Consider the following 13093-nt stretch of genomic DNA (forward strand, 5'->3'; position numbering starts at 1 on the left):
ATATATATATATATATATATCCTATTCGCTAGAAATTGCAAAATGTATTCTCTTAGTAGCCCTCTTCCTAACATATGTTTATAAAGATTTTATTCGTGATTTCTAGTGCTGTGGATCTATTGCATATTGCAATGAGTGTTAACTACGTAATTATAGATAATTACGAGATCATTAGCTCAAGTGAAAATATGATTTTTAATTCTAATTTCCGATAAATTTTTATTGCATTTTCCTTATCACGCTGTGTACAGAACATTAGCCCTTAAATAAACAGATAAGGCCGCCTTGGCCCGCCCCTGGCAACATTAACCGGCCCGCCAGATTGGATCCACCGCCAACGCCAGTCCACTCCATTGGCACAACGAGGTAGGATTGACGTAGGGACTGAAAACTGCGGCAGAGATGGCTTCCACTAAGGGTCAGGTACGTTGTCATTTGTACGTTCATGTAAAAACCTGACACTAGTTACATCCTCAGTGCATTTATCTGATCAGAACGGTACGTATTTAAGCATAAACACAGTAATTTACGTACGTGACATGTAGTTGATTGGTTCAAGGTTACCACTGGGTGATATATATCGGTGTCTTGGGGATAAGTCTGTAATATATTATGTAATAAGAAGATACTTGCATTCCTTCATTATTGAATTAACATAGACAACCCCTGTTGTATTGGTAAATGTAGCATTATTTAATCCATTGGGTTACGGCGGAAAAGTTAGCTTGGACATGCCACCTGTCATCTCATGGTGCAACCCTCCTCACTCTCTTCTCTCTCCTCTCCTCTTCCTTTCTTCATTCGTGGGGGAGCATAAGCGTTCCCTGGTTGAGCTGTGATAGTCTCGGTCCGCCGCTCCTCCCTCCATCACATGCCCTGTTACACAGCCTTTGCCTGATATGTATTTTGAATCCGTATAACGTCCAGATACCGAGTGCCGTAAAACAATTTTGCCCATGTCTCAGAGTTCTATATTTACTAAGCAGTCATGTTAATAATGACGCTGTCGCCAAAGCAGTACTAGGATTCTAAAATATAGAGCTGTGTCTTGAAAAAAAGGACGGTGGGCATGACATTAACCATCATTGCAACCTGGGATATCAAACCCTCTAGCTTTGTGGTGGCCTCACAATCATCAGTACCAACATAGGGCCCAAACGTTTTTTTTTTTTTAATTTTTTTTTTCAGAGGTACCCATGACCAAAATACAGCAAATGATGGAGGGCCTCATAGATCAAAAGGATCAGCTAGAGTGGAGGCAGGAGAAAGAATGCTACTCCCCTCACTAATGAGTTTCTTTACCATGAACATTTGCGGTCTTTACTAAAGGTGTTTTTCAAAGCAAGACCAACATGGTTCAAGAAGTGGCAGGCCAGGAAAAAGTCTCCTTCCTTGCATTTAAAGAAACTTACTTAAATAATGAAATTCAAGATGTGGAAGTTAACATGGAAGGCTACAGCATCTTTCATATGATTGCACTACATCTCAAGAAGCTGAATAGTAATCAATGTATAAGATCCCCCAAACACCACCAGAGAGAAATTCTGGGAAGTGTTAGAAAAGGTCAGGGCATTCCTTGTGATGGGTGATATCAACTTGCCACACATCCCCTGGCCTTCACAGACTGTTATTGGTGGACCTGCAGAAGACAGAAGGCAGGCTCAAGATATCATGGAAGTCCTTGAAAACCACTACTTCTTGACACAGTTCATCACAACACCAACAAGAGGTGGTAATATCCTTGACCTTGTGTTGAGTAACAACCATAATATCCTGCATTCATATGAATCTACAGACACCCCTCTCAGATCACAAACTTATCAAGGCTCATGTGAAAATAGATGAGGGTATAGCAACTATAGGCAACAACAATGTAGCCCAAAAGGGTTAGAAGGGAATTAATAGTAAATCCTTCTTGAGCCATTCTGATGTGTCAAATGAGAGTTTAGTATTAGGAACACTTTATAAAGATCCTGATGATTAAATTCAGTCATGTCTGCTCATTTATTGTTCCATGTTTTTAATTTAGGTTGTGTGTGATATAATTCAAGTTTCTTGTCATCAACAGGTTATCAAGTGCAAGGCTGCAGTGGCTTGGGAGAGTAAGAAGCCCCTTACCATTGAGGATGTAGAGGTTGCTCCTCCCAAGGCAGGAGAAGTCCGCATCAAGGTGAGGTTAATATGCAGGATGCACAGGATGTGTTGTAGTTTTAGATGTGACTTCTGAAATTAGGGATTTGCAACAGAAATTTAACCAGTAATGGGAAAAGTCAACACCCACTTCTTAATAGCATTATGGCAAACAAGCAAAATAATACCTTAGTCAGGCACACACTTGTATCTTGATTGACATTGTGGGTGTGCATGTCTGTCCGTCTCACTACAATTATATTATTTCTAGTGTTGATCTTATCTGTATCACTTCTTTGTTTTATTTGTTCAATGCTTAAATTGAAATTAGGATTGCATATGCAACATGCAGCTATTTTATACCATACCTCTTTTTACCAAATTCACTGGGTGAAAGGCTTGTGCCTCTATGCCAGGTATGTTTTCTATGTAACTGGATATATTTATTACTGGCAGTAGCTTCAGGACTAGTGTGACAGGTCATAAATATTTTCTTTCCAATGATTATCCAGTCTTCTTTTAAACTCTCAACACTTGCAGGTGACACAACTTTTTGTGGTAGTGAATTCTAATTGTTGACAATCCAATATTAAAAAGTGTGTTTACAGACATCCAATCTACCACATAAAGGCTGACAAAAATTGTTCCTAGTATGGTTTGAGTGTATGATTCAGCATCCATCCCTACTTGACCTTCATCTTTTTGCTCTCTTTTGTAGAGAGTGAAAGTTTGGTGAGTCTCTTACATATTTTCTTTATGTTGGTACAGGTGCTGGCCACAGGAGTCTGTCACACTGACTCTTACACCCTAGATGGTCATGACCCAGAGGGATTGTTCCCTGTCATTTTGGGCCATGAGGGTGGTGGCATAGTGGAGAGTGTGGGTGAAGGTGTCACTTCTGTCAAGGAAGGTAAGCTCACAATAAATTATGTTCTTGCATATTCATTTATACAGTCACACAGGATGCTGTATACTGTATTTGATAAAGAAAACTTTAATATCATAGCTGATGGAGCTATAATTACTTTTGGTTGTTATCAGACTGTTGATGTATAAGCATTTCAGTGATGCTTCAGGTATGGCCTTTAGATATGGATTTAAAAATGTTTTGTATTTATGACATTCATTTCTTTGTATCAATTCAATCTGGTAATTGAAATGATATTGTTAATGGATATTTTTACACTCTTAAGATACTCTTTTATCCATTTTCAGGTGACCATGTGGTACCACTCTACATCCCTCAGTGCTATGACTGCAAGTTCTGCAAGTCACCCAAGACCAATCTTTGCAGCAAGATCAGGGCCACACAGGGCAAGGGAGTGATGCCTGATGGTACTTCCCGTTTCACCTGCAAGGGCAAGCAACTCTACCATTTCATGGGTTGTTCCACCTTTGCTCAATACACTGTGGTCTGTGAGATATCTATTGCCAAGGTGAGAGAAATGTTTAAAGCTTCAGATATAGGAAGAAGCATTGATACTCTATATCTCTAGGAGGAAACATATGCACTCCATCTCTCCAAATTTGATAAGCTTAGTTATAGCAAATTATTAGTAAAAGTAGCAAATACGAGTACATGTGTAGAAAGGTGTTCTCACTTGTATGGCGTTACATCATGAAACATTCAGAATGTTCCTAAATGTCAGCTACTGTAAAATATAACTATAATTGATTTGCCACAAGCATTTATGATGATTTGTTGCATGTTAAAATAGAAATGTTTTGACCTAATCACATACAAGAAACACTAGGGCCAGAAGTAAATAACACTATGGTGGATTGATTCCATAATAATTTTTCATTCAAGCATTTCATGACAGGTGAATGAGGCAGCCCCATTAGACAAGGTGTGCCTCTTGGGATGTGGACTCAGCACTGGCTATGGTGCAGCTCTCAACACTGCCAAGGTGAGTGGAACTTCGTCCTCTTTGTTTGGATTTGGACATTCAGATTTGACAGGTCTAAATTATAAGAAGAGATGGAATGTAATGGAAATGAAGAACATGTGTGGAGCACCTTGTATGGTTAGAATGAGAAATATAAAGTATGAAGCAGAACTGGTGTTGAGTTGGATGATTGAGTACACCGATTTATGCTACATTGGTTTTGGAAGAAGAGCAATTGGTGAAGAAGATAACTCTGTCAAATGTGAGAGTTGTAAGGCTTAAGGGGAAGACTACAAGTGAGATGGATGGATAGTGTGAAGGGAGCATTGATTAAGAATGTGTTTATAATTGCAACTCTGACCAAGAAAATGGCAGCTGTAAAACAGCTGGGGATGCAAAATAACTAGCTGAAGCAGAATACAAAAGAATAGCCTTACACTGTGACATTCAGAAAAGAGTTGAGGGTATGTGCTCATGCCTTGATTGATATATCTACGATAATTATCATCTTGTGCTCTGTATGGTCTCAAACTGCAAATATTAGACCCACACAGCCCCTTCATTGTACGGACAGGGAGGACAATACTTTTTTGTGGATACTGTATATTGAAATACCATCTTGTTTTTCCTACCATGAATCAAAGATGACTTTTTAAAAGAAGAGTAATAAGGACATTAAATAATGGGACTCTTAATTGATTCACTTTGCAGGTTGAGGTAGGGTCAACATGTGCCGTCTTTGGGCTGGGTGCTGTTGGCCTTGCTGTTGCCATGGGGTGCCGCAAGGCAGGAGCTAAACGGATCATTGGTGTTGATATCAATCCCAGCAAATTTGAGACTGGTAAGGGTTAAGTTTTTAAGGATAAGTACTGATTGAGAATTCTTTATCCCATGTTTTAAAATTAAGAAATATGAAATTTTAAAGTTTTGAAGTGTTAAATTTTGTACAATTTATTTATTTTCATATTTTCTTAGAATTATGGCAAAAAATTAATCCAGTAACAGTATAAATGATATTACTGGATAATATGAGAACAGCATCAGAATGTTTGGTGATGCATTTTCATATAGAATTACATGATAGAGTAAAGCCTATATCAGATCAAGTAGGGGGAAACCACAGTCTGATATACAGATGTTAGTGTGGTATATACACTACATCATTGTCATATGTTTGAGATGCAGTCTATGAGCAAAAATTAGGGTAAGTTTCAGTCTTTTAATCCCAGTCATTAATCATTAGTTATGGGGGCAATGTGATGATTTACCATGGTGGTTATTTTGTAGTTATTAGTTGACATGCCTTGTACTACATTTCTTTTCAGACACACCTTCATTAATATAATGCTTATATGACTCTGCCCTCAGCCAAGACATTTGGCTGCACAGAGTTTGTCAATCCAAAAGATCATGAACGCCCCATCCAGGAAGTGTTGGTGGAGCTGACAGATGGTGGCTGTGACTACACCTTTGAATGCATTGGTAGTGTGGAGATCATGCGAGCAGCCTTGGAGGCATGTCACAAGGGTTGGGGAGAAAGTGTCATCATTGGAGTTGCTGCTGCTGGGAAGGAAATTTCCACACGACCCTTCCAGTTGGTGACTGGCAGAGTGTGGAAGGGCTCAGCCTTTGGAGGTGAGTGTGTTGCTCATAATATTTAAATGGATATATAGGAATGACAAGCAGGTTAAAAGCACTTAGGAGATCTTTGGTTGTCGGTAACACAGCCATTGTAATGAACATGAATATCATGTTATTATATATTTGAGATAATCACTTAGTGAATTCCCTTAATAAAGCAAGAATCAAACTTAAATACTATCTAACAATCCATTGTCTTTTTAGGTGCATATATATATATATATATATATATATATATATATATATATATATATATATATATATATATATATATATATATATATATATATATATATATATATATATATTTCAGATGGAATGCGATTTACAAGTGAATTATATTTTGATTTTATTCTCATAAATCAGGATCAACTATACATGATTTCTTTCTTATATTTAATTCACTGAATGTAGTGGTCAGTGGTCAAGATAATATGTTGCATGTCAGCTGTGTCACTGATGCCAGTGTTGAATATATTTGTCTACATGGAAAAATATTATTGTTGCACTATGGACATCATAATTTGATTGATATTATATTGTACTTCAAGTACATTCCACTTTACATTGTAACTGCTCTTTAGTGAAACCATGACCATTACTCTTCATTATTCTTTGATTGCTTCAGATAATCTAATAATTTTACATTAGGCTCCAAACAACCTAAGCATTGTAGTCCTTTTAAATATTTAACCCTACACAGTTGGGTTAAACATTATCATTTGCTGTGCATTTCCAAGGAAAAAATGATTAAGACTTAAAGTTTGGATTAGCATATGCTCGTATAATGCTGTAACCTAATTCTTGAATGGACTAGCATATGCTTGTATAATGCTGCAACGTAATTCTTGAATTCTTATGTTAGATTTTGAAGTTTCAAGATGAAAATAAGTTTTTGGGTGATATTCTCACCACATTTTTTTTTTTAATTACATTTTGTGTTATTATCAATTCTTATTACCAGGTTGGAAGTCCCGTGACAGTGTACCAAAACTGGTGGATGAGTATATGAACAAACAACTTATGGTGGATGAATTTGTGACCTTCACCAAGCCCATGGGAGAGATCAACGAAGCTTTTCAGCTGATGCATGAAGGAAAGGCCTTGCGCTCTGTTGTCATGATGGAGTAACACTGACTGCTTTGACCAAAAATAACTTGCTCATTTAAGGAGGGCAGTTAATTGTTCCTTGGAGATCACATATATTTTTCATATAGCAGTTTTCATATATTGCAGTTTTGTAGGTACAGTTGTCTTTTATACTACATTTGTATCTAAGTTCCACTGGTAACTTTTCTTCTTTATTCATTATTTTTATTTTCTTAAGACTGCTGTGATGGATTTGCACACTTGAATTAAATGAAATTGAGTCTAAAATTTTAATAGATGTCTGCAGGATTTACTTTTCATAATTAAAAAAAAGTAAATACTACTTATTGTTTGCTCTGTCATCATATAGTCAACATTTAAGAAGTACTAGGTGAATAAACACTTAGAAAAAAGAAAATGTTTCAGTTGATGATGTAAAACCTTCCAACACAGGACTGAAGGGTCTACAGTAATTTTAAATATTTATTCATATTTAATTTGTTCTGGCCCTAAAATACCTGTAGACTGTTCCTGGAGGGTTGGATGGTCAGCTTGCAGGGTTTCCTTCCAGAAATCTTGGATGGTTGATCTTTGACTGTGGTGGTGCAGGAAGGGTTTCATGAGATGCCTCACAGAGACTCGTGCTTCTTCCTAGTCATGTTGCCCTTGCACTCAAAGATAGGTTTGGTGGGCACTCAAAGATAGATAGGTCCAGTGGACAGCTTGTAAGTGAGCTTTTGGCACTGGCCAACTTCAGGTGGGGTTCAAACTTCAGTTGGTGAGCTCATTGCTTGGCCTCAACATCCCTAAGAGGCTGGGGCTGCATTCACAAAACTCTTCACATAAAGAAAGTCTTTAAACTTGGAATGGTGGGAACCACAGTAAATCTCATTGTCTTATGATGAGAATTTTGGAAGAGAACAGCTTGCCTCATCATAATTTTGCATGATTGCAGTATCATAGTGAAGTAAAACTGAGGTGCACATTTTTTTGTATTGGGAAAGATAAAATAGAAAAAAAAGTCATCTTCTTTTCTTTAGTGGTACGCTGATTTGCATACCTTCACATGGTTGATCCTGTTTGTAAAATGATGGTGAGTTGCACAACCTTTGCAGTGATTTCAGGGACTTGTCTATTATTCCTTACAATCTCAGGACTTGCTCTTTTGGATACAGTGCTTTTACATAGTTTAGCATCCATTGCCAGTCCCTCAAAGAAGGGGATTTTAAAAGGGGTATAAATGCAACAAAGGAAGGCATAAAATTAAAATGAGCTTATCATGATAGTATGATTCAGCATGAATGGCTTGAAAGATGATAAAGAGAAAAGTTTCTGAAAGTCATCTAAGAGGAAAAAAAAAGAGCAAGACCACCTGAGTGAATGGGATGAACGTTATGTACCTGAGCAGAAAGAATGAAGTCTGAGCAGTATGTGGGAAGATAGTGGTGTACCTATGAACAAGGTTGAAAGAAAGTTAGAAGGAAAGCAGCAAGGAAGGTTATGCAGTTTTGATGTCTGACAAAGTGTAGAAATGTCTGATGTGGTTAGAAAGACACAAGACTAGTTTGGGTGAAACGTAGGATTGGGACAGACAAGTATGTATGAGTTTGTATGCACTAGTAAAAATAAAGACAGCAAAAGGGAAGGATGGAATGCATAAGAGAATGATCTCAATGAATATATAAAGATTTTTTGAGAATGTAAGAATGATACTTTTTTTTTATGTTGGGACACTGGCCTAGGGGAAAAAAAAAAAAGACTGACTAAGATGCCAGTTCCTGAATAGGGTCCAAAGAGATGGTAAAAAATTAAAGGATAAGTATCTTCAAACCTCCCTCTTTATAGAATTCAAGTCAGGAAGGTGGAAATACAGAAGCAGGCAAGGAGTTCCAGAGTTTACCAGAGAATGGAATGAATGACTACTCTTGCATTAGAGAGGTGGACAGAATAGGGATGAAAGAAGAGTCTTGTGCAGTGAGGCCGTGGGGGAGGGGAGGCATGCAGTTAGCATGATCAGGAGAGCAGTTAGCATAAAAATAACAGTAGAAGATAGCAAGAGATGCAACATTGTAGCAATGAGAAAGAGGCTGAAGACAGTTAGAGGAGAGGAGTTTACAAGATGAAAAGCTTTTGATTCCACCCTGCCTAGAAGAGTAGTATGAGTGAAACCCCCCAGACATGTGAAATATACTCCATACATGGATGGATAAGGCCCCTGTACAGAATTAGCAGCTGGAAGGGTGATAAAAACGTGGAGACATCTCAGAATGCCTACCTTCATAGAAGCTGTTTTTGCTAGAGATGAGATGTGAAGTTTCCAGTTTAGATTATAAGTAAAGGACAGACTGAGGATGTTCAGTGTAGAAGAAGGGGACAGTTGAGTGTCATTGAAGAAGAGGGGATAGTCGTCTGGAAGGTTATATCAAGTTGATAGATGGAGGAACTGAACAATATTAAGTTTGCTCAGCCCCAATCAGAAATTTTAGAGAGATCATAAGTCAGGTGTAAAATTTGTGGCTTCTCTGCATGAACCATTTACTTCCTGAAGGGTTGGATGTCTATGAAAAGACATGGAAAAGTGCAGAGTGGTACCATCAGCATAGGAGTGGAAAGAACTATAAGTTTGGTTGAGAAGATCATTCATGAATAATAGGGAAAGAGTGGGTGACAGGACAGAACCCTGAGGAAAACCACTGTTAATAGATTTAGAACAGTGACCGCCTACCACATCACCAAAGGAATGATCAGAAAGGAAACTTGAGATGAAGTTACAGAGAAAAGGATAAAAGCTATAGAAGGGCAGTTTGGAAATCAAAACTTTGTGCCAGACTCTGTCAAAAGCTCTTGATATGTATAAGGCAACAGCAAAAGTTTCACCAAAATCTCTAAAAGAGGATGACCAAGACTCGGTAAGGAAAATCAGATCACCAGCAGTGCAGCCTTGATGGAACCCATACTGGTGATCAGATAAAGGGTTGTGAAGTGATAGATGTTCAAGAATCTTCCTGTTGAGGATAGATTAAAACACTTTAGGGGGGTAAGAAATTAAAGCAATAGGATGGTAGTTTGAGGGATTAGAATAATCACCCTTTTTAGGAACAGACTGAATGTAGGCAAACTTCCAGCAAGAAGGAAAGGTAGATGTTGACAGACAGAGTTGAAAGAGTTTGACTAAGCAAGGTGCAAGCAGGAGGTGCAGATTTGGAGAACAATAGGAGGGACCCCATCAGGTCCACAAGCCTTCTGAGGTTTTAGGCTAGCAAGGGCATGGAAAACATCATTGTGAAAAATTTTAATAGGTAGCATGAAGTAGTCAGAGGAAGGAGGAGAGGGAGGAACAAACCCTGAATCATTTAAGGTAGAGTTTTTAGCAAAAGTTTGAGCAAAGAGTTCAGCTTTAGAGATAGATGTGATAGCAGTGGTGCCATCTGGTTGAAATAGAGGAGGGAAAGAAGAAGTAAAGTTTTTGGAGATGTTTTTGGCCAAGTGACAGAAGTCATGAGGGGAGTTAGATCTTGAAAGATTTTGACACTTTCTATTAATGAAGGAGTTTTTGGCTACTTAGAGAACAGACTTGGCATGGTTCTGGACAGAAATATAAAGTGTATGAGATTCTGGAGATGGAAGGCTCAAGTATCTTCTGTGGGCCACCTCTCTTATCATGTATAGCACGAGAACAGGCTATGTTAAACCAAGGTTTGGAAGGTTTAGGTTGAGAAAAAGAGTGAGGAATGTACGAGTATGCCTCTATGCCAGACACTATCACCTCTGTTATACACTTGGCACACAGAGATGGGTCTAAGTCATGGAAGCAGTAGTCATTCCAAGGAAGATCAGCAAAATACCTCCTCAGGTACCCTAAACTAGCAGAGATAAAATGCTAAAGGCACCTCTGCTTAGGGAGATCTCCATATGTTACTGTTGTATGTTCCTGCACTGGCTGAGGTGAGGGATGTGGAGTCGAAGTTGATGATGTAGAAGCTGAAGGCTCAGGTAGTCTTTCAAATGATTGTTGATTGATAAGCATTTGCATTTCATATTTCTGTACTGTAGCAAATATTTCAGATTTTGCTACATTCAAATAATAAGGGGTCAAAGTCTTGAGAGTTGGAGCAATGCCTGCTAGAAATGCGTCAACAGGGTGTGGTGGGGTGGAAGCGGTTTGATTTTCTTGTTTACTTATCAAATACTCCATTAATTTTGCAGAAGCTGTTTGTTGAGGTGCCACTCTCTTCTTTGATTTTCCTGCTAATGACTTAACTTTAGCTTCAAGAGTAGGCTTTGGTGAGGGCAATGGTTGTGTCTGCAAATCTTCATGCAGGCCTCCGTCCAATACTGTTGGTTCCCCTGCATCTGTCTGGATGTTCTCTTCTTCGTCCTCCTGGTTTTCTACAACATCGTCGTGATTGTTTCCTTCATGTTCCTCACTTGCGATGTTTCCCTTTGTTTCCCTCTCGTGCATGTATAACTTTAAAAAGCTTAATTGCTCAGAAAATTTGTACAGTTTAATTTTCTTTGCACTTTGCCCACTCTTAGTTGAAGTCTTCTTCATAGATTTTCTGTAATTGTCCCTTATATTGTTCCATCTGCTTTTACATGCTGAACCTGAAACAACAAAAGTTTTGATATAAGTTAAATTTCCTTGTTTCAGGTACCTAGCTACAGGGGATTCCTTAAGGACAATTTCGTTCAGCTACCGCTTGGGGCATAGCACAGTGTACAAAATTGTTATGGACACTTGCAGGATAATAACAGAAAATCTCATGAGCGAAGTACTACCAAAACCTTCAACAGAGATGTGGAAATCCATTGCTAGTGACTTTTCAACACTTTGGAATTTTCCTAACTGCTTGGGAGCTTTGGACGGGAAACATTTTACCATTCAGGCTCCCCCAAATAGTGGTTCTTTGTACTTTAACTATAAGAAGACATTTTCAGTTGTTTTGTTGGCGCTTGTTGATGCACATTACAATTTCATCACAATTGATGTTGGTGCATATGGAAAGAGCAGTGATGGTGGAATTTTTGCAAATTCTGGTCTAGGCAAAACACTACAGCAAGGCACATTATCAGTACCAGGGAATGCTACATTGCCAGGCACAAATAGTACTAAGGCTCCGTATGTAATGGTTGGTGATGAAGCATTCCCTCTAAAAACTTATTTGATGCGACCATATCCTGGACAAGATTTGGATAATTCTAAGCGTGTCTTTAATTACAGACTGTCTCGTGCCAGAAGAGTTGTTGAAAATACGTTTGGCATTTTGTCTCAAAAATTTAGAATATGTAACAGAAGAATTCAAGCAAAACCAGAAAATGTTGATCACATGATACTTGCAATCTGTGTTCTGCATAATTTCATTAGAAAATATGATGTAGAAACACGCCCGCATGTGGTAAATGCAACAGTGCCTAAAACAGCAGAAGCAAGACTTGAAAATCTGCCTCTGCAGGGTGGAAATGCAACAAGAGATGCGTTAGCTGTAAGGGAGCTGTACAAAGATTACTTTAATTCAGAGGCTGGATCTGTGCCATGGTAGTTTTGATGACTGCATATAAGAAGTCTAGGTACCTAGCAAAAGTAAACCTGCCATGTAGTGTGACTACAAAATTAAGAATATATCAAATACATAAATGAAAAAGAAAAATGTGATGTGAGGTGTTGTGGTGTGGTATGAGGTGTGGTCTGCTGTGGTGTGGTGTGGTGTGGTGTGGTGTGATGTGAGTTGTTGTAGTTTGATATGAGGTGAGATGTGGTGGTGTGGTGTGATGTGTTAGACTACTGTACACAATATTAAAAAGAGTACTTACCATCTACTTTCATTTCTTCTCCTATTTTATTCCATATATCTTGTTTAAAGTTGGAATCCATATATTTTGGTTGTGAGAGATCATACAGAACTGGATGGTTCCGCACCAGTTCAATGAGTAGTTCGTCATCCATAGCTTCCGGCGTCCGTGAAAATCTGAAAAATATCGGTGGCGACGATATTCAGTTTCACGGAACGGAGACGTAACGGTCACTGAGAGTCAAAACACGGTACTGCGCCGGACGTGTGTGAACGCGTCAGTCAAATTCAAAGTAACGATATTTTTTTTCACTGACACTGAAGCACTGAGCGGATACGGCACTGATACGTCACTGATGTGTGTGAATCGACCTTAAATTGAGTATTCATCTCTCTCTCTCTCTCTCTCTCTCTCTGATGTATTTATTTTCTTTACATCAATAAATTATTTTAATTTGAATTTGAATTTTTCTCTATTGTTGTCCGTAAATGCTGGCAAACCACAAAGTAATCATATTATGTATTATGAAATAGATTTCAGGGTAGCATTGTTGG

General features: G+C 38.3%; 2 protein-coding genes across 2 annotated transcripts; one reads left to right on the forward strand and one right to left on the reverse strand.

The window, feature by feature from the left end:
- Nucleotides 1-265: 265 nt before the first annotated feature.
- Nucleotides 266-7167, forward strand: LOC135114872 (alcohol dehydrogenase class-3-like). The gene is made up of 8 exons (XM_064031062.1): nucleotides 266-423; nucleotides 2069-2170; nucleotides 2899-3040; nucleotides 3346-3566; nucleotides 3954-4040; nucleotides 4731-4860; nucleotides 5388-5654; nucleotides 6625-7167. The coding sequence occupies exons 1-8, from the start codon at nucleotides 403-405 to the stop codon at nucleotides 6789-6791; spliced, it is 1137 nt and encodes a 378-aa protein (XP_063887132.1). The 5' UTR covers nucleotides 266-402; the 3' UTR covers nucleotides 6792-7167.
- On the reverse strand, nucleotides 6623-12909 carry LOC135114876 (transcription factor Adf-1-like). The gene is made up of 2 exons (XM_064031077.1): nucleotides 12561-12909; nucleotides 6623-11354 (listed from the first exon to the last, which is right to left on the reverse strand). The coding sequence occupies exons 1-2, from the start codon at nucleotides 12691-12693 to the stop codon at nucleotides 10630-10632; spliced, it is 858 nt and encodes a 285-aa protein (XP_063887147.1). The 5' UTR covers nucleotides 12694-12909; the 3' UTR covers nucleotides 6623-10629.
- Nucleotides 12910-13093: the final 184 nt, after the last annotated feature.

This window comes from Scylla paramamosain, chromosome 2, assembly GCF_035594125.1.
Source record: "Scylla paramamosain isolate STU-SP2022 chromosome 2, ASM3559412v1, whole genome shotgun sequence".
NCBI classification, from domain to species: Eukaryota; Metazoa; Arthropoda; class Malacostraca; order Decapoda; family Portunidae; genus Scylla; species Scylla paramamosain.

What these genes read in the sequence shown, in the direction of transcription:
- LOC135114876 (XM_064031077.1), bottom strand. Translation starts at nt 12,693, where the DNA reads ATGGATGACGAACTACTCATTGAACTGGTGCGGAACCATCCAGTTCTG. An exon ending in AGAAGAAATGAAAGTAGATG is followed by an intron (nt 11,355 to 12,560) that starts GTAAGTACTCTT and finishes TTGTTGTTTCAG; the next exon opens with GTTCAGCATGTAAAAGCAGA.
- LOC135114872 (XM_064031062.1), top strand. Translation starts at nt 403, where the DNA reads ATGGCTTCCACTAAGGGTCAG. An exon ending in TGTCACTTCTGTCAAGGAAG is followed by an intron (nt 3,041 to 3,345) that starts GTAAGCTCACAA and finishes ATCCATTTTCAG; the next exon opens with GTGACCATGTGGTACCACTC. An exon ending in GAAGGGCTCAGCCTTTGGAG is followed by an intron (nt 5,655 to 6,624) that starts GTGAGTGTGTTG and finishes TCTTATTACCAG; the next exon opens with GTTGGAAGTCCCGTGACAGT.